This window comes from Felis catus, chromosome D4 (genome assembly GCF_018350175.1).
Source record: "Felis catus isolate Fca126 chromosome D4, F.catus_Fca126_mat1.0, whole genome shotgun sequence".
Classification (NCBI taxonomy): domain Eukaryota; kingdom Metazoa; phylum Chordata; class Mammalia; order Carnivora; family Felidae; genus Felis; species Felis catus.
This window is the reverse complement of record NC_058380.1, coordinates 92430769-92457161: the sequence shown is the minus strand read 5'-3', so window position 1 is coordinate 92457161 and position 26393 is coordinate 92430769. Positions and strand designations below refer to the sequence as shown.

At 64.7% G+C, this 26393-nt stretch overlaps 1 protein-coding gene across 12 annotated transcripts in view; it reads left to right on the top strand.

The window, feature by feature from the left end:
* The window catches only part of CCDC187 (coiled-coil domain containing 187), a 37543-nt gene that overhangs the window by 6647 nt on the left and 4503 nt on the right, over positions 1-26393 (top strand). For 3 of the 12 annotated variants that reach the window (XM_045042909.1, XM_045042900.1, XR_006588661.1), the window contains exons 5-22: positions 993-1127; positions 1653-2671; positions 2901-2995; positions 5107-5672; positions 6030-6117; positions 9003-9112; positions 13691-13755; positions 14162-14275; positions 15215-15336; positions 15452-15543; positions 18539-18624; positions 19166-19419; positions 20098-20185; positions 21512-21658; positions 22570-22733; positions 24929-25092; positions 25500-25633; positions 25993-26102. In XM_045042909.1, coding sequence (XP_044898844.1) covers positions 993-1127; positions 1653-2671; positions 2901-2995; positions 5107-5672; positions 6030-6117; positions 9003-9112; positions 13691-13755; positions 14162-14275; positions 15215-15336; positions 15452-15543; positions 18539-18624; positions 19166-19419; positions 20098-20185; positions 21512-21658; positions 22570-22733; positions 24929-25092; positions 25500-25633; positions 25993-26102 — 3553 coding nt within the window. The remainder of the gene's footprint in view (positions 1-992; positions 1128-1652; positions 2672-2900; positions 2996-5106; positions 5673-6029; positions 6118-9002; positions 9113-13690; positions 13756-14161; positions 14276-15214; positions 15337-15451; positions 15544-18538; positions 18625-19165; positions 19420-20097; positions 20186-21511; positions 21659-22569; positions 22734-24928; positions 25093-25499; positions 25634-25992; positions 26103-26393) is intronic. The other 9 variants (XM_045042904.1, XM_045042910.1, XM_045042905.1 and 6 more) reach the window with 9 other exon arrangements.

Here is a 26393-nt window from a genome sequence, read left to right as displayed (position 1 = left end):
CTCCCTGGAGGGGTGTGGTTTGTGGGGGCGTGACCTCAGGGGCCCTACCTGGAGGGGTGTGGTTTGTGGAAGGCGTGGCCTTGGCTTCGGGTCCTGAAGGGGCGTGGCTTTACAGAAGGCAAGCTTTCGGGGCGTGGCCTAGGGAGGGCGTGGCTTGGCGTGGCCCTTTCCTCTTCCTGCAGCCGCCGGTTCAGGCTTGCCTCTCTCTCTGGGTCTGGGCCTTGGGCGAGGGATCCTTAAGCGTGTGTTGGGGAGGGGCCTGACCCTGTTGGTTGCCTGCCCCGGGGATCACCTCTCCTGATGGTCTCTGCTCTAAGTCACCCTTGCTTGGCAAAAACTGGCCTCCGCCACGGCCCTTGTGGATGGGTTTGTAACGATGGTGGGGCTGGCATTGGCATTTGGTGAGAGTATTCTGAGATTATATGAAGAACTTTGATAAATGACGTTCCTCAGGTGACAACATTTGTTAACAAAACCTCGTTTGCGTTTGGGACGCGGTGGGTGTTTGTCCGTGCTCTCCGGGACCCCTCGTCGTGCTGGCCTGGGCATCCTTGTTGGTGCCCAGCCCCTTTGCTGCGGAGCCACACCGGCTTAAAAGCAAATAATTTGCTGCAGCCCGGTGCGAGTGGTCAACTGTGGCCGTAGCCTCCCACTGGCCCTGCCTGTGCTGATGGATCTTCGTTATTACCGTCCTTGTCACTACGGGCCGGTGTTTACTGAGCACGTGCTGCGCACCTGGGCCTGTGTTGCTCCCGCGGGGAGCAGCTTTTATTGTCCCGTTAACCGAGGGTCAGAGAAGTCAGGTCACCGTCCAAAGTCATCCTGGGACTCAGCCCTGCCTCTTGCTGCCTGGTGGCTGAGGCTCACCCCAGCTCCTCTGGGGGCATGTGAATTGGTCCCAGGGGACTGCCCGGGGCCAGCAACCTCCCCGTCTGGGCTGGCATTGGGAAGGCCCCGGCTGCTCGGCTGTGTGTGCGTTTTCTCTGTTTAAGATTCTGAGTTGGTCGGTGTTTACGCCTGGAGGAAAGGACCAGCCCTGGCGAGGGCCCTGCTTGGGCCCCCTCCGGCCCTCCCCAGGCTCCAGAGGGAGGCTCCCTCGAGAGACCAGGCCCCCGCCGTGGAATTAGGTACCTGGTGCCTCGCCTCTGGCTCCTCCTGCTGCGCTGTAGCCTCTGGGCGGTGGGCGCAGAGGGCGAAGGAGGGACATCAGGTACAGGAGCAGGCCTCTCCTCAGCGGCCTGTCGGATGCCCTCCAAACCTGCCATCAGACAGGACTTGGGGGAAACCATTACATTTGAAAGCCTAAGGAAAGGATTTCTGTCCCCGAGAGACACTTTTCAGGCTCCCAGGAGGCTAGGCTTTCCCGACTGAGGGAAGGCAGGGTGGGAGGGGCAGGGGCTCCTCCGCCAGACACACATCACCCCCATCACGCTGTGTTCACCATGTCTGGGGTGGACGTGCCCGGGCACAGCGTCGAGTCACCAGGATGTGGCATGTGCACCTGGAGGGCTTCTGCAAACCCATGCTGTGTGCAGGGGCCAGGAGGGGCTGGGAGCAGGGCCAAGGGTGCTTCTGGGGGGAGGGAGGGGAGCTGGCTCTGCTCCCCCCGGGGCCCTGCAGCCCCTGACACCCGTGACCACCTGTGTTTGCAGGAGACAGCAAGAAAGTTGGAGCTGCTAAGAGCTCCCCTGCCCGTCCCCGGATGCCCAGTCCAGCCTCTGTCCGCGGCGGCCTGCAGGTGTCCGCCAATACGCCCAACCTGTCCTCCTGCGAGCAGCCTGTGACCATCCAGAATGCCATGGCTGTCCTTAGAGACCTCCGCCAGCAAATCCAGGCCGGGCTGGAGTTGGCCCGGAGCCACCGCCCCAGGGGAGGGCCAGAGCTGGGGCGGTCAAAGTTGTGGCTGCAGAACCTGGCAGAGAGGAGGCAGCAGGGCCCCTGGAGCACCCCAGATGTTCGGGGCTCCTTCTCGAAGAGTCCTCGGGCCTTAGAGAGGGCTGGCAGCTTCCCCACGGGGCATCGCTGGAGCACCTTGGCTGGGTGGGAGTCCTGTCCCCAGATGACCCGGGCGGCCCAAGGACGGAACCCCTCCTTCCAGAGGCCTGGGAGCCCCCCTGAAAGGCTGACCTCCTTCCCTCAGCGGCCCTGGAGCGCCTCGGCCGGGCGGCCCTCCCAGCCCCAGAGGACCTGGGCTGCTCATGAAGACTGGGAGAGCTCTGTCCCAAGCCCGTGGAGCCCAGCGGCCCAGCGGCCGTGGAGCGCCTCCTTCCTGCGCAGCAAGGGCACCCCATGCGGGGGCCGAGGCTCGCTCCCGCCTCCCTCGGAGCCAAAGCGAGCCTGGATGAGGCCGGCCCCCGGGGCCCCCAGGAACGCCCCTGGGAAGGAGAACGAGGTGAGGGTGCCGCCACCCTGCCCGAAGCCCCGGGGGGTCCTGGGTCACCCCTACAGCTCTGAGTCCCTGCGGGAGTTCATGCGCCAGAAGGCGCTGGCCCGGAGGCGACAGGCCCTGGAGGAGAAGGCCTCGGCCCTGCGGGCGCTCGAGCTGAAAAACCGGAGGCTGCAGGATGTGTACAGGAAGCAGAGGGAGGCCGTCCTCGGCAAAGCCGTCCCTGTGGTGTCCCACGCGACCCCCGGCATCGTGACCTTTTTTCCGCATTGTGCACAGTCCAAGGTACGCGCAGGGTGCCGGTGAGGACGCGGTGCTGAGTTTCTGACGTCCCCAAGTGCCTGCCTCCCTGGGTATGGTGGGGCTCTGAGGGACCCCACTGCCTCTGTCCCAGCCCCTAGGGAGGGGGCCCCCCGAAGGCTCCAGCCTGAGACCCTTAGCTCTGGGACTAAGGGACAGGGTCTCAGGGTCTTTTGTCCGAGGCGGGCTCTGACCGTGTTCTCCTCTGCTTTAGGGCCTGGAAGCCTCTGGGAGCCTGGGGTCGCCTGTGATGGAGTGGAGCAAGGTGACCTCCGGCATGGTGCTGGGGGACCAGGAGGCCCCGGGCAGGTGGGTAGGCAGGTGGGGGCTGCAGTTCCTGGGGGGGGGGCGCTCCTCCAGGCTGAGGCGGCTTCCTCTGCCCAGAGCTGGTGAACAGGGCTGTCCCAGGTTCCACAGCCCCTTAAGTGAGCCATTGAGGGCACACGATGGTGGGGGGGGGGGGGGAGGCGTTGGGCACCTCCCCAGTGTCGTGTGACCACCACCTCTCTCTGCACACACAACATCGCCTCACCCCGAAAGGGAACCCCGTACCCGTCGGCATGGCTCCAGGGCCTCCCCGCGGCCCCCCGCCGCCCCAGTCTGCTCCCCCCTCTACAGTCACTGGAGTCTGGCGGGGCGTGGCCGCTGGGAGGCCGCTTCTCTCTTGGAGCGTGTTTTCTGGGCGCGTCCGTGTTGTCGCGCGCATTAGGGTTTCGTTCCGTCGTTATGGCCAAACCCCGTTCCGTGGCCTGACGGCCACAGATGGTTTATCCGTTGGTCTCCGTGGACGTTTGGACTGTTCCCCCCCCCGCCCCGCCCCCCAGGCTGCTGTGGTTGGTGCCGCTGTGGATGAATTCACTGAATGCCTGTTTCGTGTCCCTTGTTACACACCTGGGAGTGGAATTGCCAGGCAACTTTATTTGAAAACTCGGTGTTTAACTTTTCGAGAAACCACCAGATGGCTTCCCACGCCGGCTGCCTCGTTTTGTATCCCCACCGGCGACGGAGGAGGGTCCCAGTTTCTCTGTGTCCCGCCAACTGCTTTTCTGTTTTTCTCCCTCCGGTTTTTGTTTGGTTTTCACTATTCTGTATTTTAATGGAGCCGGGCACCTGTTCAGAAAGCCCCTCCCCGGGGCGGCACCTTAAAGCTCGGGGTCAGGAGACCGCCCCCCACTTTGCTTGGGGCACTCCCGGGGGTTACAGGTCCACAGAGCAGCCCAGGAGGCTGCGCGGTTTTCAGCTTCTTAAACTTGACGTCTGGGAACATCCCGAAGAAGATGCGGGTCCCAGGTTGTGCAGCTCAGTGACGTTCACACACTCCGCACCTGCATCCCGACGGAGAGACCGGCCACTGCCCAGGGCAGCCCCCGTCCTCCGTGGAAAGGCCGGCCGAGGGCTCCTGGCCGCCTTGACGTGATGCCCACGGGTCGGTCCCCCGGACAGCGGGAGTGTGGGCCCTTCGTCTTGCTTTCTTGTGTTCTTTTTCCCCTCCACGTTTTAAAGAAGTTGTGGGGAAATACACACAATGTAGATTTACTGTCTTTAAGCACATTCACGCTGCCATGCAGCCGTCCCCTCCGTCTGTCCCCAGAACGTGTCCACCTTCCCACCTGTCAACACTGGTTATTTTTAATTTTAATTCATTTATTTTTATTTAGTTAATTTTTTTTTTTTTTGAGAGAGAGAGAGAGAGGGGGAGCGAGTGGGGGAGAGGGGCAGAGAGAGAGAGAGAGGGAGAATCTCAGGCAGGCTCCGCGCTTAACATAGAGTCCGGTGTGGGGCTCGATCCCATGACCCTGGGATCATGACCTGAGCCGAAATCAAGAATCGGACGCTCGCCCGACCGAACCACCCAGGCGCCCCGTTTATTTATTGTTAAGTCGTAGGCACCCTGACCGCCGTGAAGGGGTATCTTACTGCGATCTGGACTTGCGTCTCCCTGATCACCCGCGATGTTCGGCCTCTTTTTCGTGTGTTTATTGGCTCTTTGGAGAAACATCCCCTCAAATTCTTTGTGCGCTGTAGCTGTTGAATGGCAGGTGTCCCTTATATGCTCTGGGTTCTGACCCTCACGGGACGTGTGGGTTGTAATAACTTTGTCCCATTCTGTAGGTCACCTTCTCACTCACGATTGTGCCCTTGGTGCACGTGAGTCATACGTTTGGAAGGACTTTGATCTGTTTTTTCTTTTGGTGCCTCTGCCCTGGTGTTAAACTCCAGAAACCACTGCTGGGTCTCCCTCACGGCCTGGTGTGGTCCCTTGCTGTATAGACGCGCCCCAGAGCCAGCCCTCCGGGCCATAAACTGTCACCGTGAATGGACGCCATTGCCACAGACGCTCATCCCGCCTCCTACACGTTTTGAACTCGCTCGAGGCCGCAGGCGCCAGACCTGACCCTCTCCACCCTCTCTCCCTGCAGCTTCTGCCTGTGTCTGAACAGAGCCCTGAACCGCACTGAGACGCTGGGGACAGGCGGCCCCACGCTGATGTCCGCCCGCTCCTCCCTGGGTCCCCTGAAGCTCCAGGACCTCGCCACCCAGGGCCCGCGTCCAGGGGTGTGCATCTACCTAGACCCTGAGGAGAGCGAGCGCCTGGGCACATCGGGGCCCCTGCACTTCCGCTACAAGCAGGCCCGGCTACAGGCTCTGGAGACCATGGCCAACGTCCTGAAGCAACGGATTGACATCCTGACGGCCAAGCTGCACAAGTCGGAGGCACTGGACCCTCCCGGGGACCCGGTCTCCGACCCATCGTCCTCATACCTCAGCAGAATGGCTGCGGCCCCCACGCCCGCAGTCCCCGTCCACTCCAGAGCGTTAGTGCCCCGTCGGGGCGGAGGGACACCCTGGGACTGGGCGGACACGCAGGCCAGGCCGCCGGCCTCACCCACCTGCTTCCCGGACAGCAGGACGCCGTCCTGGAGCCCTGACTGGGAGCGGCGGCACAGCGTGAGCCCGGGGGCCCCCCGCGACAGCCAGCCCCGAGGTAGGTGGCCACCAGCCCCAGCAGTGGCCCCACTCTCTCCCTCAAGGGAAGAGGCCGATGACAATACCACGGCGGGTGTGTAGGCCGCTCGAAGGGACGTAGGGGCGGTCCTGGCGGAGCCCGGCCACAGGCTCAAGTTCCACTGGCTGTGGCCTTGTCCACGGCTTGGTCCTGGCGGGTGGAGGGGTGAGGCCTGGCCCTGAGGCTTGTGTGCTCCCCCCCCCCCAGAGAGGGGCAAGAAAGCACACACGGCCCACCGGGCCCCTCCTGACACGAGCCAGGGGTGTCCCCGCTCCGTCCCCAACCGCCAGCAGCTCCTCCTTCCGGGGAATGAGCCTGGTGTCCGTGTCCCCCAAGGTCTCACGGAGGACGGATGTTTGGAGCCAGACAACAGGCTGGCGAGAAACACGGACTCCTTCCAGGCCCTCCGCCCCTTCATCGGGAGGTGAGCCTGCGCTCTCCACGCGCCCTGGCCGAGCCGCGAGCTGCTGGCCGTACACAGCCCACGCACAGGGGTGCACAGCGGTCTGGGTGCAGCTGGGCTGGCGGCGGGGGGTAGTGACACAGTCCTGACCCCACCGTGAGAAGCCCCCGGACCTGGGTCAGGGCCTGCTGGCTCTGGTGCTGGCCAGGGCGGGGGGACGAGCCCAGAGACCCCTCTCTGGCTGGGCTGTGGGCACTGGGCCCCTCACCCAAGGCCCCCGCTGATGGGTGGGCAGCCCCCGGGATGCACCCCGTCCCCACACACCTCTGCACTGGCTGCGGGCCCAGCGGACACTATCGGCCACACTTTCCTTGGTGACTGGGGGGCTGGTCGTGTGCGGGTATCTTCCCACTCAGGTCCCGTGTCCTGTGTCTAAGTTCTCAGGACCACCCAGCCACAGACCCTTGTACTTTCTTGTGCTGGCCACCCCCCACCCCCGCCACCGCTGCCGGCTGCCCAGCCTCCGACCAGTCGGTGGACCTGAATGATTACTGCCAGTAGGGGGCAGCATTGGGCTGGACTTCTGGTTCTTGGCCAGCTGCCCGCTCCCCAGACCTAGGGGAAAGGCAAGGGATGGGAAAGTTGCCAGACGTGAACCGTCGGTGCCCCGGGCTCCAAGGCGGACGCCCCACATCTGCCTGTCCCACTGCTGGACGGCCAGCGGGACCCCGCAGGGCATTCCCACCCAGCGCACCCCCACACCTGGGCCCCGCGTCCTCCCCGTCCCCCCGCACCCACCCCGATCAGGCTGTGCAGAGTTGTGCCCTGGACGACTCAGCGGCCTCGCTGTGTGGGATCAGGGCCCAGGGCCTTCCCGGCCCCTCAGTGTGTCCAGAAAAGCCGCCTGGCCGGCCCTTCTGAAATAGCACTTGCCGCCCCGCTGGCGTCTCTCTGGGGGCGTCCGAGGATGAAGGTCAAGGCCCTCGTCCCGCTTGTGGCCCCCAAGTTCTCCAGATCCGGGGCCCGGCCCATCCCGCTGCCTCTCAGGCCAGCTTTTGAGTGCCTGAGTCGGGGAGGGACCACCACCCGCACCGCCGTCCTCTCTCCGCCGGGACCGTGGGGCTCGGTGCTGGCCGGGGACCCAGCCCATCACCAGCACCCACTCCTCCCCTCCAAAGGCCCGTCCATCCTGGCATCTCTGGAGAGAAGGGTGGCGGGGTGCCTGCCCCAGCTGTGTGCCAACCGCTACCCGCAGGCGTCCCTGCACCTCGGGCAGTACTTTCAGGATCCTGTGAGATAGATTCCCGTTCCCACTGCACAGACCGGAAAACTGAGGCCCAGAGAGGTGACTTTGCCAGGATCTCATGGCTCATGGGAGGGCAAGCCAAAACTCAGACGCAGGGCTGGACACAAGAGCCCAGGGTTCTTCCATGAAGTCCGTTCCCTAGTCGAGCGGTTCTCATTCTGTTCCCTGAGAACTCGTTGGAAACGCCGAGTCCCGGCCCACCCCCGCCCTCCTGAACCCGGTACGCTAGGCTGGGCCCGGGGCTCAGTCCTGCTGGTGACGTGCTGCACACCCAAGTGTGACAACCGCTGCCCTGGGAAGTCTAGGCAGAGGCCAACGAGCCACAGCCACGTGGCCCACTGCCCGTGTTCACAAATAAAGCTTTATTGGCACACAGCCCCGCGCATCCTTTACCTCGGGAGTGCGGCTGCTGTCAGTCATGCTGCAATGGCAGAATCGTTCCTACAGAGGCAGGGTCTGCGGTGACCTGGTCCCTCCCGTCCCCTCATGGGCACGCGCTCTTGCAGCAGCCCCCACCCCGTCCCGGGGGGGGGGGGCTTCCGGATTCAGCCCCTGGGCCTGGGCATTGCTTCCTCTCTCCAGGACCCTCTTCCACACCATCTCCCTTGCAGGGGCCCGGGGCTGCAGAGGTGGGGGCTGGGCGTCCCAGCAACGTGTGGCTGTTGGAGGGCCACGTCCCCCCCGCCCCCGCTGCACGGCCTGCAGCGTGTCCTTAGTCACCCCGGCGCTCCGGAGTCCCCGTGCCGGCACGGACAGCCGCACCCTAACGAGAAACGTGAAGGGAGGCAGAGCCGTGCACCCCGCTGGCACAGGCCCCGTCTCCTGGGGTCCTGCCGTCTCGGGGAAAGCCCACCTCCTCCCAATCCTAGGGAACCTCGCAGGCCACCTCAGGGTCGGGGGTTAGCTCGCCCTCCCAGCAGGCAGGTACCGAGTCTAGCTGGCCCGTGTGACCACCGCCTCCTCGGCCCCCTGGCCGGCTCAGCCTCCCTCTGTGGGACGGGACAGCATCTCGGGGCGTGAGCAGGTAGTGGTGAGGGTTAGGGCTGGTGTATCCGCCCTGCTCCACTCAGGGCCCGGTGGACACAGCCCCTTAGCGGGCGGCAGAGGGAACGACAGAGGCGAAGAACAGGCCCGTGTCCCTCATTCCCAGAGTGGGCGTCTCGCCTCGTAGGGCCCGGGGTGGGAGCAGGCCCAGAGCAGGCACGGGCTTCCAGGCAAAGGGCGTTCTGGTCCCATCCAGGGTGCCCAGCGGTGATGATGGCAGCTGGGCCCCAGCCGTCCGATCTCCTGAGGGCTGCTGGTCCCCCGGGTCCCGGTGCAGAGCCCCAGGCTGCCACTTCAAGCTGGGGGACGCTGCTGGCGTGGATCCGTGGGTGCCCCCTGTCCACTGCTGCCCTCCTGGTCCTCCAGGCACGGGCCCATCCCCCTACCCCCTTAGGCCTCTGGCCCTTGGCTTCGGCCCTGGTCCCTGTGGGTCTGAGAGCCGCTTTGTTCAGGCCGAGAAAACCCGGGTCCCTGCTCCCCCAGACCCCAGCGGCCTCACACCTCATGGATCGGTCCTTGCCCGACTCTGCTCACGTGTGTGTTTGTGTGTCCCCAGCTCACTCGGGGTGACAGCCATGCTGGACCCCACCTGCGACTCCCTGCGTCTGGAGATGCCGTCGGCCAGAGGGGCCGGCTTGCTCACGCCCCGGACCACGCGAAGCTGCGGTAAGGGCGAGCCCGCGGACAGGCCCTGGGCTGGCTGGTCGGGTGGCCGGGGAGGTCCGCTGGGGACCCCCTCCACTGCCTGATGCTCCGGCGAGGTCCTACGGGTGTAGAGAGAGCCTTTTCTATGTGGAGAGCATCCGTGTATCAGTATTAAAGTTTTTTGGAGGCTTTCGGGACCCAGCTGCTTGCTACGTGCCCCTGCAGCGCCTCGGTTGCGACCTATACTTGCCCGGGTGAGGGCTGACCGCGTATTTCGTCGAGGGCCCTGCTCCCGGGCCGCCGCGTCCGAGCATCTGCCCGCCCAGGCCTCTGCCTTTTCTTTTGCTTCTGAGAGGTTTTGTCCCTGGGTTTCAGCTGAGGAGACTTGCTCAGGGCCACGGAGCTGGTGCAGAGCGGGGGGTGCGTGGGGCAGTGCCCTGTCTGGTAGCCCGGCCTGGCCGAGGGCCCGTGCTGAGGGGTGTGGGTGGACTGTGTGGGCTGGCTCGGGGCGTGCTCAGGGGTGAGCTGCAGGGCCCTGGCACAGCGGCTGGGAACCGGGACTGAGTGGCTGGGGAGGTGTGTCGAGGGGGGCCCGCTGGGCTCGTGCCCTGGGCCCTCTGGAGGAGGAGGGGTCTGCGCCTCCCCCCCATGCCATGGCCGACCCGCTCCCACCTCCTTTGCTTCTTGGTCCGGGAGACTCTCCAGCCTGTGCTGGGGGCTGCGGGGGGGCCTGACCCTGGCACTGCCTCTCCCGGTCTCCCGAGCACCAAGAGCCCCCTAATTCATTTGTTGGTTCCTGTCTCTGCTTTTCAAACTTGTCCCCACTGAGCACCTGCTGTGCCCGGTGCTGACCTGAGATCCGGCCCTGCGCTCCAGGCACCTGCTCCTTAGCGTGGGGCAGGCATCGGGAAGTGCTCGGGTGACAGCACACGACACGTCAGGTTCTGAGAGAGAATCCACCGGGAAGCCGGTAGAGATTTCCTCCGCGTTTGCAGCCCCAGAAAATGCAGCCCAGAGGGAGCAGCGAGCAGCCCAGGAGTGCCCGGGGTTGCGCTGTGACCAGGGCCTGAACGCGGGTACCAGCACCGTCTGGAAGGCTGGCTGAGCAGGGGGCGGTGGCTGGCTGCTGTGAGAGTCAAGGGTGATCCCCAGTCGCATGGGGCTGGCTGCCTCCGGGCCAGGGTCCTGCAAGGGGGTCAGGCTCTGGCCTTCCCTCCGGAGGGGGCAGCCCTCTCTTTACCCCTCAGCCCCACTCACTGGCTCCTTGCTCTTGGGAGCGTGGGGCCACGGTCCCGGAGCCCCCTTGAAAGACTCCGCCAGGGGCAAGTGCTCCAGTCCCTGCAGTGAGGTTGGGGTGTGGACCTGAAGGCACCTGCTTTGGTGGCCTCAGGGGACGGTGGGGAGGCCCCCCGCCCATCACCTCCACACCTGGGGCCCTGGCCGCCTGGAGACCTTCGCTGGACCCGCTGCCAGGATCTGGGCACAGCCGCGCGTGCTCTGGAAAGCTGGGACAGCTCAGGTGCCCCCTGCCCCTCTCGACCGTCACATGGGGCGATGTGGGGACTCAGAGTTGAGGTGGAAAGCACTAGACCCTGAGGACAGCCCCCGCGGGGCTCCGTGCTTTTGCCTCTGCTGGGCAGCAGCAGCAAGTGACTCCTCCTGGGACCCGAGGCACGCATGCGCCCCACACACTCGCGCTCCCCGCGCTGTCTGCCCACGGGGGGTGGGTGCGGGGAGGCGGTCGACATCTGGGGGGTCGGGCAGGTGGCCCATGGGGAGGGGCGTGAGAGCACAGCTAGGGGCAGAGAAGGGGGCCCTCTCCAATCCCAGAGGGGAAACCTTCAGTCACCAGTTGGAAGGACAAAATACTTGCATCGTGGACCCACAGCCCCCGTGTGAGCTTTCTCAGCGACTCATTCACGGGAGCGACAGTCGGGGGGCAGCCTGGGCACCGGGGCGAGGACAGCCCTCCCTGCACAGCTGCCCCCTCCCCGCAGGCGCCTCTCAGCCGGGCAAGGGGCTGGGCCTAGTTAAAGAGCGCCCCACGCCAGCCCGCTGTGTCCCCAGGGCTGACCCCAGGGGTCCCACCCATACCTTCCAGAGAGAGACGGGGCAGAGCCATCACCTTGAGAAACGTCCCCAGTCCCCTGCTCCATGCCCATCTCCATGAGCGTTCCTCCTGGAGCCTCTGAGGCCTGGCGTCGGCCCCGGGATCTGGCAGCTCCCACGGGCCGAACCCAAACAGGCCAGATGCCGGGCCTTCCAGAAAAACCCACTCTTCCTGGCTCTGCCTCCAGGCTGCTTCTCCAGGAGGCAGGGGGAGCAGGACGGGCGGTGGAGTGGAGGCCCGCCCCAGGCTCCCTGTCCCTCCCTGTCCCTCCCTCGTCCCTCCTTACACTCTCCGTCGTCGGGCAGGACCTACCTGTCCGTGGGCGGACTGAAATTCTCTGATGGGGCCTTTTTATCCTGAGACTCTAGGCAGGCCCCCCAGAGTCATTTGAAATCCGAGCTGCTCCTGCCCGGCGTGGCCGAGAGCAGGATCTCGGGTACCCTGAAACCAAGCAGTGAGCACCTGTGCCGGGCGGGTGTCCGACGCCTCCTCCAGGAAGCCTCTCGGATAGCACGCGGGCTGGGCCAGGTCCTGCCGCTCACCCTGCCGTAGCTTGCTCTGCGGGCCTCGAGGACTCACTGCAGTCCCAGCCAGTGCCCGCCAGGCACGTGTGCCCGGGGAGCGTTTGCCGAGAGCACGAGTGAACTGAGCGCCCTGATCGCCCCGGACCGGGCACCGTGTACCCACACATGGGTCTCGCTGGTCTCACCGTGCCTGGGGCCGGGCCCGTCCCCGTGCTCTGCTTATGGAGGAGGGACCTGATGCTCAAAGAGGCACCATGGCCTTGGGCCAGATCTGTGGCAGAGGGGGGATTCGAACCCAGCTCTTCCTGCTGGGGCAACGCTGCCCACTGGAACTTTTGAGACCCCTCTAGACCAGTGCTGCCCAGTAGCACTTACTTTCAAGACTCCACCAGCCAGCACCACGTTGTCCAGCAGAAGCTTCTGGGTGGAGGGAAGCGTCCTACACTCTGGGCTATCCAGTAGGGTAGCCATCAGCCACGCATGGCCGTCTGGCCAGTGAAATGGGGCCGGTGGGAGTGAGGAGTAGAATGTTACGCTGACTTCCCTCTCGCGGAAGTTAAATGACAGCAACACGCGTGGTGGGGGCGACTGTGTCTCCACCCAGCGTGGCGGGGAGGGGGGTCCCGTCAGCTTCTGGCTCGAGGCGGTGACTCCCCGATCCCAGCCTCCTCCCTGAGAGCATGCTGACGACTACAATCATGGTCGTTACACAGCCGTGTCGGGGACAGCTCACTTTCTCCTGGGTCACCGCTCGGAGCTCAGGGCCACGCGGCCCGTGTCTCCCTGGTGACCGTCTGGGGTGCTGGCGTGGTGTGGCTGGAGGTGACAAGGAACACCCCTCCCTGAGCCTTGGAGCCTCCCGGGTGGTCGGTGGGCGCTCAGGCTGGTGGGGCCTCAGGGGTCCTGGGCGTCTTCTCCGGCTTCAGTTTCTCTCAGTGGCCACAGAACAGAAGCAAAAGAGGGTTTTTCCTTGTCGAGGGAACTTCGGCTCAGAAGAGACACGTCGAACCGTTCTCCCATTCGGGCCTTCGTTTCCCACGGAGGCCAGCTGGCGGGGGCAGGGGGAGGGCTGCCGTGTGCTCAGCACGGGTCACACCTAACTGCTCCCCCTGGGGCTTCCGAGTTTCCCCGCACTGCCGTGGAAACGCCCAGGAGCTGGTTCGGCCACTGCCCACAGCCTCTGCCGCTCCGACCCCGGAAAGCTGAAGCACACTGGCCAGCGATGACCGAGGAACTCCTCCCAGAGCCACCCACAGACCGGACGCCCTCCTCTGCCCCCTTCCACCAACACCAGGCCCGGAAGACGGGAGGCGGGCCAAGGAGGGAGCGCGCTGGGCCCCCTCCGGCCGTGGAGTCGCCCCTAGAGGCCCCCGCAGGGGGGCCAGCAGCACCAACCTGTGCGCAGGGCCCGAGCCAGACCCTCGGGGGCCACCAAAGGGAAAGAGGAGCCCCTGTGGCCTTCCTGATCCAGGCCGGGAGGCCGCGGTTTTCACGCCCCTTCTCTGGAGCAACCCCAGAAACCCCAGGGATGCCTGGGGCCCTGTGCCTCTGTGTTAATAGGCACCCGCCCGGCCGTGACCATTGTTACGGTGGTGACCGCTGCCATCCGGCCAGCCTGTGTTAGGTCACCCCTCCAGCAGGGAGGTGGGAACCTCTGTTTGTCCCACTGAGGCTCTGAAGGGCTAGCGATTTGTTTTAGGTCGCCAGGGAAGGCGGGGTGAGCCCGGGTCTGCTGCTGGGCTCCGACTCACCATCTCTGCAGACTTGGGCACGGCTCCCCGGGGGAGTGCGGCTGAGGGTCAGGCCGAGCCAACCCTTGGGGCCGTCGAGGAGACGCAGGAGCTGTCTGCCTCCTCCTGCCACGGGCAGCCCTGTCCTGCCCCCCCTGGACGCGCGGGAAGGGACTGTCGTGCTGGGAGTCTCCCTGCCGGCCACTTACCTGCCCCTTCTCTGTGGCTTCCACAGGTCAGCATTCCGGGCACCTTGCCAACATCCCCCAGAAGTCCCTGGGCTTTCTCAAGTCACTGAAGGTGCGTCCCACCCCATTCTGTCAGGCCGATGGCAGCTGTGTCCCCTAGAGGCCTGCTTGGGGCGAGCTGGGAGCAGCCCTCGTCCCCCTGAGGCTGAGCGAAGGCCCCAAAGCGGGCAGCTGTAGAATGCGAGCGACGGCTCTTCCGCGGGGGAGGCTGCGCGGGAAGGAGGGAGGGGACAGGCAGCTCAGGACGCGGACCGCCTCAGCCGAGAAGGGGAGCAAGCCGCGGGCTGGGGGGAGGCCCGGCCACGAGTGGGGGCTTTCGAGCCCCGCCCCCGAGAAGTGTCCCGTTCCCCGCGATGGCACTGCCTGCCCTCGTGGGCTCAGGGCTTTTGGAGAGCTGTGGGGGCAGCAGTCTGCCCCCCCCCCGCCCCGGGAATCCTGAGGCTCGGCCCTCCCTGCAGCTTGACCAGCAGAAGCGGAAGCAGGCGTTGGCCCTTCTGCGGCAGCGGGCGAAGCGGGAGGTCTGGGAGACACAGAAGGCCCTGGACGAGCTGCTCTTCAAGCACCAGGTGCAGGTCAGGCACGGACAGGCCCCACGCGCGGCCCTTCCCAGGTGGCTTCGCTCTCTGGCTGCGTGGGGGCCACCTGCCTTCACGGAAGGTCGAGGCGGGGAGGGTGCAGATACAGTGCCGCCTGAAATGTGAGCCCTGCCGGTGCCCAGAAGAGGAGGGGGCAGCTGCGGCCAGAGGCCAGCTCAGTGGGCTGCACACAGATGCTCACGGGACATTCTGGCCCACCACTGACCTGGGGGCACCTGGCTGGGGGGACAGATGACCGCCCGTGCCTTCCACCCGCCTGTGTCCCCGGTGGCACCAGAGTCTTGGGCTCCCTGTTGGAGCTCGTGAGCTGATATGTGCCGGAAACTCACAGCCCTGGCAGGTCGGCCGGGAGGGGAAGGGGACCCACATCTCCAAACCACCTGTGCCCGGCCCCCCTGCGTTCACTGGTCGGGATGGCCCCGGCCGATGTCCAGGATCCGCTTAGATGTGACGGGCTTTCTCTTCTCTGTGTCTCTAGTCCGGGGGCTGTTGGGATGGACTCACGCACAGCACATCTGGGAAGGCATTCCCGGGAGGGTGCCCCAGCCTGGGGAAGCACGTGCACATGCATGTACACGCATGTGCCTGTGTGTGTGGGCAACATACACACCTGGCCCCTGCTTCCTCTCCTTCCCTCTTTCTTCCCAGCACCACAGCTGCTGCAGCTGAGAATCAGGGCTCTGGCTCCCACCGTCCTTCATGCAGCCAGCCCCCCCCTGCCCCCGGCCATCTGAGACCCCCCAGCTTTGGGGTGCTCCAGCCCCGGCCTTGCTCTGTGTCTGCCGGGCACCTGCCACCCTCCCCCACCCCGCCACGTCCAGCCCTGTCTGGGGGGCAGGGAGGGACTGTCAGCCTCGCGTGGAGGCCTCTGAGGTTGGGGCCCCCAGCACACACCCCACCTTCCCGTTCTCACAGCAGCTGATGGGGAAACACTCCACCGAGGCCAGGCCGAAACCGGCTTCGGAGGGGAAGCAGCCACAGGTGTGCGGAGGTCTGGAGCCAGTGACTTGTCTGAGCACCGTGACAGCCAGACCCAGGTGGGGCCCGAGGGGGGGCGGCTGGCCACCGCCACCTCCCAGCATAGAAGAGGGCGGGCAGGGCGTCTGGGACAGGCTGTGTCTCCAGCGCATCTCTCCCCCCACCCCTCCCCAGATCGCACCCAGCCCAGGGCAGAGCCACGGCCGCGCCCTCCCAGGACCCCCGGGAAGGACAGCAGAGTCGGGAGGGCAAGTCGGCTCCTGCAGGTAAGGGTCTCACAAAGCACACACGCGGCGAGTGCCCGGCCGGCAGCCGTGGGCAGAGGGCCCCGGACGGCGGCGGGCGAGGGCTCGTACGTACGGCCCAGCCCTCAGTGACAGCAGACCGTCCCGGTGCCCTGTGCACCTCACCCAGATCTTTCCTGAACTCCACCGTAGTTCCTTATGACCGTGCTGTCGACGCTCGGTCAGCTTTTAACCAGTCCGTGCACACCCGTTCCCGGTGCTCGCTCTTGCTTTGTGTAGACACGATTCCCGCCCCGGCGTCGCGCCGTCCTTCTGCCCGGAGGACCTCCCTTAACGCTTCCGGACGGGGGGAGGGGGTCGGTGGCGACATCTTTTAGCTTTTGTACGTCTAAGGACAAACTCATCGCATCGGTGTTTCTGAAATACCCTTTGCGGAGTGTAGCCCAGGCGGACCGTGTCTCCCTCCGGCTGGCAGTGGCGCCCCGTCTTCTGGCCGCGTTGTTTCGCACCGCAAGCCTGCGGTCAGCGTCGCTCTTCTCCCGCGCACGCTGTCCCTTTCCTCGGGCCGCCTTTCCGGCTTTCTCCTTGTTACTGCCTTGCGGCTGCTTGATGTGATAAGGTTGCGTTCGGTTTCTCTTTAAAAGGCTCTCGTGCTTGGGGTGCGTTGCGATCCGGGCACCCGAGGGTTTATCGTTTGCCTCGTGCTTGGGAACGTTCAGCCACGGTGTCGTCTGTCTCCTGGCCAACAAGCCTCCACTGGCAGGGACGTCAGGACACCTGAAGCCCCGTGCTCGCGAGGCTCTGTTCTGCTGGATTCTCTTTTTCTTCTGTGTTTCCTTGTGGAGAGCTCCAACTGCCGTGCCTTCAAGTTCATTACCCTTTTCTTCTGTGGCCACTGATCTGTCATTGATCCCATCCGGTGTCTTTTCCTTCTCAGGTATTTGGGCTTTCATTCCTAAAACTTCCACTTGGACACTTTTTTATATCATCCCTGATTCTACTCAACTTTTTAAATATATAGAACACAGTCACAAAAGCTTTTAAATTTTTTTTTTTAATTTTTTTTTTCAACGTTTATTTATTTTTGGGACAGAGAGAGACAGAGCATGAACGGGGGAGGGGCAGAGAGAGAGGGAGACACAGAATCGGAAACAGGCTCCAGGCTCTGAGCCATCAGCCCAGAGCCGGATGCGGGGCTCGAACTCACGGACGGCGAGATCGCGACCTGGCTGAAGTCGGACGCTTAACCGACTGCTCCACCCAGGCGCCCCTTAAATTTTTTTTTAATGTTTATTTGTTTTTGAGACAGAGAGAGACAGAGCATGAACAGGGGAGGGGCAGAGAGAGAGGGAGACACAGAATCCGAAGCAGGCTCCGGGCTCCGAGCTGTCAGCACAGAGCCCGACGCGGGGCTCGAACTCACGGACTGTGAGATCGTGACCCGAGCCGAAGTCGGACGCTTAACTGACTGAGCCACCCAGACACCCCCAGTTATAACAGCTTTTAGAGGCCTTCTCTGGCTAATTCTACCGCCTGAGTCAGTTTCTACTGACTGTTCTCGTGATAGGTCGTGGCTCTTCTTCCCGTGCCTGCTGAACATTTTGACTTTTACCTTGCCGGGGGGGGGGGGGGGGGGGCTCCGCACACAGCTGCAGCTGGAGCCTCCCGGGTGTTGCTTTCCTAATTTGTTAGGTGGGTTTGAAGCAGGTGTCCCCCTGGGACGGAGGCAGGACCTTCTGTGCGCTCTGCCCTGAGACCCGTGGAGCGTGAGGTTTTCCAGCCCGGCTGGCGGAGACAGGCCTGGCCCCCAGGCTCTGATCCTTCCCGATGCTTCTCTCCCCAGCGTGGGGAGCTTCCTCACATGCTTTCACCAGCCAGTTCCCACTGAAGGCTGAAGTGGGGGGCACTCCAAATCTCCAGGTTCTCTCGGCGCAGCTCTCTTCTCCCTGGTCCTTCTTCCACGAGCTTTATATGCCTCGGTCTCTCCGGACTCCCAGCTCCATCTTGTCTCCTCTGGGGGTCTGACAGGCTCTGCCTCAGTTTCCCCTTCTTGCGGCGGAGCCTAGAAACACTCTCAAGGCAGTCAGCTGTGACAATCAGGGGTCTCACCTGACTTGTTTTCTGTCTCTCAGGGATCACCGTGCTATATGGCCTGATGTCCAGGGTCTGGAGAATTGTTTTTCCATATACGTATTGTGAACGTTCATATATGTGTACATGCATATACATAAGTGATTTTTTTTGTTTTGTTGCTTTTTTTACTGTTTATTTTTGAGAGAGAGACAGACAGAGCATGAGTGGGGGAGGAGCAGAGACAGGAGACACAGAGTCCAAAGCAGGCTCCAGGCTCTGAGCTGCCAGCACAGAGCCTGACGTTGGGCTCGAACTCACAAACCGTGAGGTCATGACCTGAGCCGAAGTCAGACGTTTCACCGACCGAGCCACCCAGGCGCCCCTATTTTGTTGCTTTTTAAAGTCATTTTTAGCGGGACAGTAAATCCACGATCCGATCCCTTTTACTCTCTCGGCGGGAAGCACAAGTCCTCAAATTAACTTTCTAAAACTATAGAGTCCTTTTCCATCCACCCAGCGCAGAAGGACAGCTAGTAGTGACCAATACCAAAAGAGCTGCTTAAGCCCGGAACCTGCTGCCTCCCCACCTGCTGGATGCCGGACCTCAAGGGGTCACATTCTGGCTCTGGGCCTCGGTCTCGGAAGTGAAGCCACGGGACCAAGTCATTCCTGAGGCTCCTCTCCCTTGGGTCTGGTCCTTTGTATGATCAGTGGGTTCACACACAACTTCACACCGGCACTAAAGAGGCGGTTAAATCCTCCTGGTGCGGCCTTGTGAAGATCTGCTGTGAAGCTGTGTGTAGGTGGGGGGGGATTACACTACCCCAGATACCCTACCTTTGAGAGGCCCTCCTGTAGAAAAGGCCACTGGAACCCTTACCTGACCCAGCAGGCTGTCCAGAACCCCTACAGGGCCCAACCACAGACTGCTTTCTGTCCTCAGAGCCCAGGCAGGAAGAGAGGCCAGACCGAGCCCCCTCCCAGCTGCCCCTGGCCAGGCTCTACCCTCAGGACAACCCCACCCACCAGGTACAGGGAGAGGTACTCTGGGGAGGCAGATTCAGGGCAGGTACTGGCATTAGCTCTTAGACCCAAATCCTCCCTCAGCTGCCTGGAGCCATCGGGTGCTGAGGCCCACCTCTCCTAGAGCCTGCACTCAGAGGATCTCTGCTGCAGATCCTGGGCTGGGATGGGGGTGGGGGGAGGCACTCCCTGCCATGGGCATCGCCCACCCTTCCAACTGACATCTGCCCAAGCCCCTTCCTCATGCCTGGGGTGGTAGGTGAGAGCAGGCATTTCGGCAAAGTGCTTCAGGCAAGGCTGAACCCCCACCTTTCAGGTTGCACATTTCAGGGCAGGTGGCCCAGTCTTTCCTCAACCCTCTTGGGCACAAATACGTGCCCAGACTGAATCAAGGCAAAAGACCAAAATGATGAGGACCCCTCCCTGCCCTCGGGAGCCCGCAGTCGGGAGGGGGGTACCCCGCCCCAGGAAAGGAGGCACACAACTCGGGATGAGTGGAGCAGACAGTCTGGGAGGGTTTCCTGGAGGCGCCGGCCTCCTCCCCTAGGCTGGGCACCGCTCCCACCCGGCGAAGCTGGTCCCGGAGCGGCCCGGTCGGTCTGCCCCGCCCCAGCGGAGCCCGGCGGGGCCCTGGAGCGCGAACCCCGGAGCCCTCGGCTGCTTCACGCTGCAGATGCTTGACGTGAGCTTGCGGGAGGCGGAGCTGCGCGCGCAGCACCAGGCTGCGATGCTGCGCCTGCGCGAGAAGGCGCTGGAGGAGAAGATGCGCGCCGAGCTGGCCTGGCTGGAGCATCAGCGAGAGTGAGCGCGTGCGCGGCCCCGCCCCCGCTCCGACCCCGCCCCCGAGCCGCCCCGCCTGCCACTCGGGCCCCGCCCCCACCGGTCTCGGCTCCTGCCCCTGTCCTGACAGCGTTACGGGGAACAAACCGAACCGATGCAGATAGTGATGGGTGTTTGCGGGTGGGCAGGGGGGGCCTCCAGCTGCCTCCTGCCGGTGACCACGGAGGAGACACACCCCTTAAGGGAAACGTCTAGAAGCGGGCCTTCGGTGTCAGGGGGGAAGCACGGTTTAAGCTTCTTGATATTCCCTCACTGGCTTCCAGTGAGTGTATTCCAAATAAGCTTCCCCCCCACCCGGCCACCTCCCGCTCTCCCTCCTTGGGCAGTTTAGGAGCCCGGCAGGCTGCGGGGGTTCTATCCCATGGTGGGCCCCGGGCCCCGCCCCACGGGACCCTTTGGGTGGGCTAGAGCTCCAGGGTGGGAGGCGCCGCCCTTCCTTCATGTGTCAGGCCCGAAAGTGGTCACGAAGAGCGAGTGGGGAGAGTGACAGTCTGGACTGAGCCCCCCGCCCCGGGTTCCCCCAGCCTGCCCCTGGTGCATGGCACTGGGAGGGGGCCGTCCCAGGTCCACCTGGCCGGCCAGTTTTCACATCCTCTTGCTGAACCTGAGGTGGGTAGTCAGTCCTGCCTCCCCCCTCAGGTGTCTGGGCGGCGAGGGGAAGGACACGATGCTGGCGGCCTTGGCAACGAGCCAAGAGCAGGGACTCAGCAAGCTTGAGCAGGAGCAGGTAAGGGTGACCCAACCCCGTCCGGCGGGCAGGTGACCAGCACCGAGTTGGTCCCGCCATCCTCCTGGCTGGGAGTGTGGGCCTTCTGCACCACACCTTGATCAGTCCCCAGCCCTCGCCACCCTCCAGGGCCGCTCAGGACCCTGTGGTGCATGGGGAGCGCCCAGTGGCCGGGGTGGGGGCGGCGTGGCCTGGATGGGGTGTGGCCCTGTAGTCCTGTGTCCTGCGGCCTCTTGGAGCCTCAAGAACGGGAGAGTGACAGTAGTGCCTGTCGAGGGGCCGGCGGGGCTTTAGTGCAGCCAGCACTGGCCAGGGTGAGCGTGTACCGCCGCAGAGAGGGCTCAAGCCCAGTTTCCTTCGCTGGAAAATGGGCACCGGGGCCGCTGTGCTGGTGACCTCATCAGTGTCCCAGCATGCTGTGTGGTGGGGACTAGTGTTAACCGCCTCCCTTTATGCAGATGAAGAAACCGGGGCTCCGTGTAGGGGGCTTGTCTCACTCAGGGACCCTCAGAGGGGAACGAGGGGTGATGCTGGACTTTGGGCTGGCGGAAAACTTCCGCCCCAGGTGGCCTGTATGGGCCAGGGAGGGGGGGGTGGCCGATGTGGGACATGGCAGTTACTGGGGGCAACAGGAGGAGACCCAGAGAGAAAAGTGCAGGTGACACCGTCTGTTGGGCACACGCTGACCAGTGAGCTGTGAAGAGGACTTAGAAGGAGGTCCGGTTATCAAATGGCAGCTAGGTTCTGTGTTGCAGGCAGAGCCACTGTGGAGGAGGCTGGGGTCCGGGCCCCTGGCCACCGGGGCTTGAGCAGGACAGCTCTGCCGAGCCTTAGTTTCCTCTTTGACCTAGGAAGGCCTCCACCCCCCAACGTGGGCGTGCAAAGACCCCAGCAGGTGCTCCAGGCAAGGTGGCCCTGCTGAGGGATGTGCCATCAGAGACAAAGCAGGGACCAGAGGACAGATGGGGACGGTTGGACGCAGGGACAAGTTCCCTTTGGGTGGGGGCAGGGCCCGGAACCCGGAGACAGGGAGGGCCGAGTGGGGGAGGGCGGAAGGGCAGCCGGCCTGTGCCAGTCTCGGTTGGCCGACCCAGGGTACGACACCCTGCCTTCCCTCCTGCTTCCTGCCAAGCCTCCCGGGGGCCAGCAAGCCGAGCGGGACGAGAAGGGCGGGGGGTGTGGAGGGGCTCAGGGAAGGCCCCGTCGGAGCTGGGCTGCCCCCACCCCCAGACACCCTCTATCCCTTTGATCACGCGTGCGCTTCTCCTCAACGTGCGCCTGGGTGCGGGCTTGGGGGTTTGCTGACGTCTTCCCCGGCCGGTTCAGAGAGAAAGCCGATACCTGCGGGACATCCACCTGTGTTCACACCAAGAGAGGAAACTTCTCCTGAAGCACGAAAAGGACATCGTCTCCCTGCGGAGATCCATGGTGCACCTGCGGCGGGAGCTTCAGGCCCGGACCAGGCTGCCTCAGGTGGGCGCTCTCACTGGGCTGGAGGCCAGGAAACGCTTGGCACCTGGCCGCTCTGTGGGACTGTCCCGCGTAAATACGCTTGTGACCCAGGGAGGGGAGGCACCGAGGAGGGGTGCAAAGGGAAGGCAGGAGGGGCACCCAAGGCGGTTTCCTGGACACAGTGGCCCGGCTGGGCTCTGGAGGAGGAGCCCCCACAGTGGAAGGTGCTCCAGGCCCAGAGGTGCGGGTGGGAAGCCCAGTGGGAAGGAGGGAGGTCAGGCTAGAGCTGGGATGGGGCCAGGGCTGCACTCACGGGGGGGCAGGGCTGAGGCCAGAAGCAGAGGTGGCCTGGGCTCCTAGGGGGAGCAGCCCCTTGGGGGACCCCGAGCAGCAGGGGTGTCCTTGCTCCAGCTCCCCGTCCCCACCACCTGTCGCACGGAGGGGGCTGTGGGGACACAGAGCAGGGCAGCTGTCCCCAGCCCAAGCTCTGTTGAGCTGCGGATGCTGTGGCCTTGCCTGGTTGGATGAGGATGGGATGAACTGGGTTCTCTGGGTTAACAGTCACCCTGCAGGGGGGGCAGTTGAGCGGTGTCCTCCCTGCCCCAGGCCGGCCCGCGGGGGAGGTGACCCAGGGCTGCCTGCTGCCAGAGCATGGCCTTGGGTGTGAGCTCGGTGACCCGGGCAGCCTGCGGCAAGGACTCTCCAGCTCTGGGCCTGTGTCTGCCCTGCCTCGGGGCCGCTGCCCTGCCTCGGGGCCGTTAGCATGGCATGCAGGGCTCCTGCGAGGCTAGGACCACCTGCTTCAGCTGGTGAAGGCCGACCTGCGGGGGCACACTGGCCGCCGTGCTGTACGTGAAGCCTGCCACCCGCTTCCCCTGAGGGGCGGTGACCCACACGTGTCCGTGCCAGCTCCCTCGTGCTGTTTCTCATAGAGTTCCGGCCTTGAGGTCAAGACCACTCAGACGGAGGGCTCTGAGACAAGTGTGCAGCTGAAGGGCCCTGCACGGGGCTCCTCGCGCCCCTTGTCACCGCCCGGGCCCGCCAGCCCCGCCAGCCACTGCCCCCGGACAAGCCCTGAGACCCCACGAGTCCGACAGTGAGTTGTCCCCGGGCGGCCCCGGTGCTTACCATTAAAAACCTTTCCTGTGCTGCTGGCTGGGGTGTCCTCCCCTCTCTGAGCCCAGTTCGTCATCTGTTAAGTGGGGACAGGGCTGCCACCATCCCCAAGACAAAGCGAGTAGACCGGCCTTGCTCCAGGGCAGCGGGCGGCACCCGGGAGCCCCTCCGAGGCTGGCGTGGGGCCCTTCTGCCAGCTGTGGCGGCCGGGCCTTCTCTCACGGGCCCGGCCACGTGGCCGCTGGGCTCGTTTTGCAGCAGAAGGGCCTCTCCCCGCACCCTAGAGGGGCCCTGCCCAGGCTGAGTCACCGTGAGGGCGGAGGGGGAGGCCGGTGAGCGGTGCCACCTGACCGGGAGCCTCGCTGTGGGAGAGAGCCAGCTGCCTCAGCCATCAAGAGCGTCCCCGCGTCCCTGCGCTGGGAACGCCGCCTCCCCTCTGTCTTAATTACAACGGCCCCAGGGCTGGCTGCCCACGGCCAAGGTCTAATGACAGGAGCCTGGGGGGTGAGGGGGCGACGGTGTAGGAGGCAGCCCCCACCGCCCCAGAAAGGGCCCGCCCCTCCCCGCCGGGGGCGGCCTTTGCGGGGACCCCTGTCTGCCTGCGGGGGGCACCAGCGCCTCCAGTGGCCTTCCTGCCTGCGGAGGGGGGGCCCTTTGCACGCCTCCTCCGTGGAAGGGGGTCAGCGCCCCCTCGGCTGCCGGGGCCACGAGCCCCACTTGGCTGCCCTGAGAGCGTGCTTCTCACATCTCAGCACGGGGCCACGCAGCCTTCGAGTTACCATCGACTGCCGGATCTCTGAGGACGCTCTGGGCCGACTGTACCCTCTTGGTGCCCAGGAGCTGGTTCCCGAAGCTGGGTGGGCGGGGCCGTTAGCACAGGCTTAGCACAGGCAGAGGCGGGGGGGGGGGTGCGCAGGGAAGGGGGGGTGCAGGCCGCCGTCCGTCCTCCCGCAAGGCGAGGCCTCCTTTGCTGTCCTCATCACAGCAGCGATGCGTTGTCATCGCTGGAAAGTTGGGGACCAGAAAGGCTGTGTACACGTTGGGAAAATTTCAGATGGCTTCTAACCGCCGCCTCCGTCACCGTGAGAGAGACTCTGAGTTTTTGCTGGGGCCGTGCTACGCAGAGAACTAGCTGTCCTCCCTCAGTCCAGGGGAGCTCAGCAGCGCTGCGAGTGGGTCAGGGCCCAGGTGCATCCTTGAGCTCTGCCTGTGGAGCCACCCCCCTGCACTCAGCCCACAGGGCTCCTGGACTGAGACCTGGGGGGGGGGGGGGAGAGGGGTGACAAGCCTTTGAAAGGGCTCCAGGGGCTGCCATTCCAGTTTGATTCCTGCGGCAGCTCTGGGGGGCAGGTGATGGGCTGGGGCGCACACCCCTTGCTGTGTCCCCAGGGTCCTTGCTCCCGGGGCCAGGCAGGGGCCTGCATCTGGGACACACTCATGGGGACAGGTGCCTCCCAGGCCTTGCCCCAGAGAGGCCAGAGCTCCAGCCCCTGCCTCGTCTCCATCTGCAAAGGCCCCAGATTCCAGGCACCGAGGAAAGCCCTTTGACCCCACTCCCCGTTCACACCCCTCACGTGGGCGTGAACCCAGCGGCAGATGCCCAGGGCCCCCTGGGGGAGTTGTAGCATCCGAAGGGAACAGAAACAAGTCAAGCCACACCCTAAAGAGTGGCCGGTGTCCCAGCTGGCCCCTCCGCCTGCATTGTCCAGGGGTCAGGAGACCTGGCAACCTTGCCCTCCGGCTGCCTCCTTGAGGCTGGGACGGGGGGGGGGGTTCCTGATGCCCATCAGTGTGCTCAGAGCATGGCAGCGGGTCTGGGCATGTGGCCTCCCGGAGCTCAGGTGGGTCCGGTGGTTTGTCCCCACGGAGAACTCTTGCCGGAGCGCCCTGTGCTGGGGAACAGGGACAGGCGGACGCCTCCGGCCCATCACGCTCTGGCGCTGTGCCTGCACCTCGCGAGCCCCCAGCAGGGACCCGTCTGCTTGGGAAGCTGCCTGGGAGGGCAGGGCCCAGGACCTGTTTTCCTGCACCCGTGTGGTGACTGCTCGGCCACCGACCACAGCCGTCCCCCGGATGTGACGCGTGTTGTCCCATTTGTGGAATGTTGTGGTCGGGGCTTGTCCCCCGGGAGGGCATAGCCTGGGTAGGCAGTCCCAGCCCCACCCTGCCTTACAGCCTTCTCAGCGAGCAGGCGGATGGGACGCCCCCCCAGGCAACCTCAGCTGCGGAGAGTCACCGGCCGCCTCCAAGGCCCGCGTGGGGAGAGGACACTCCTGTGGCCGGCAGCTGGCCCGACACGGGGCGCCGGCTGGAGGAGAGCCACAGCCCCGTGGGCCAAGGTAACCGGGCACCGCGGTGGCTGCGGTGGCAGCCGAGGACAGACGGTCACTCCGGCCCTGGCAACTGGGGGCAGCATCGGGCTTGAGGTCAGACAGACCTGCGTCCTGGCGCGCCTCACACGCGCCGTGTGGCCTCCCTCTCCGTGTCTGGGCGCACGGCGGGCCCGTTTGCAGGAGGGCCACCTGCGTGTACCTTGACCGATGTTTCCGGGCAGCGGGGGCTGGGCGGGCGTGGAGGCTGTCCTCCCTTCCCTCCGTCTCCTCCTCCGTGTGAAGAGGGGCCAGCTCAGGGGGTGTGCACCCTTCCCAGGGCTGATTTTCTCACAGGACTTCATAATTCCTGGACGCTGTGCCCCCGCGTCCTCCGTTCTGTGCCCATCAATGCTGACAGTCCCCTTGCCTCACAGGAGACCCCCAGAGCAACCCCAGCCCCACGTCAGCAGAGGAGAAGACCCCGCCTCTGACAGACAGCCGTGCACAGAAGCTCCAGGGCCCGAACTCCCCGGGCGGAGGGGGTCCCTGCGGCCCCCTGGAAGCCAGCGTGAGTTGAGGCTAGGTCCTGCCCTGGCTGCAGGCAGAGTGGGGGCCTGGCCATGGCTTGGTCGGGCTCTACCGTGTGGCTTGGGGTGGGGGCCACCCTGTCCACCAGATGATGGTGTTGAGGGGATGGGACCTCTTTGGCCCTTCTCATCTGGATTCCTCTGTTGAGGGGCCTTTGGTGCCTGCTGGGAGGAGGGGTATCTGGTAAGTGGGGGTCTCCTCGGCGATCTTTAAGGGGATGGTCTTTGTTCCTTACGGTGGTAACTCCATGGGAGCACAGGGCTTTACCCACGGCTAAGGGGCACGGACCGATGGCCTCGTGGCAGTGGCCACACCCTGGCTGTGGTCTTTCTCCCACAGGTGGTTGAAGGCCACATCGGCCTAGCAGGGTCAGAGCTGGGGCTGGATTTTGCCGGCAGCCCCGTGGAGGAGCCCCACAGGATGGAAGGCTGGTGGCTGGGGGAACAGAGGTATGCGGTCTGGAGGGTTGCCTGAGCCCAGGGGACCCGCAGGCAGGGGGTGGGGTCCTGGGGCATGGAGACGCCTGTCCTCTCGTTGGAAGAGGACAGCTCACTCTGTCCGGGTGCCCCTCGTCCTGAACCGGGTCCTTTGTGCCCCCTCAACCCACCCCATGCCCTCCTGAGTCTGACCCCCTCTGTGGAAGCAAAGATGTCACCTGGGGAGTTGGCCCACGATCCCGTGCTGGGGGCAGTGGGAGGGGCCCTTCCAGGGAACGCGTGCCTCTGAGCCTCACAGAAAGC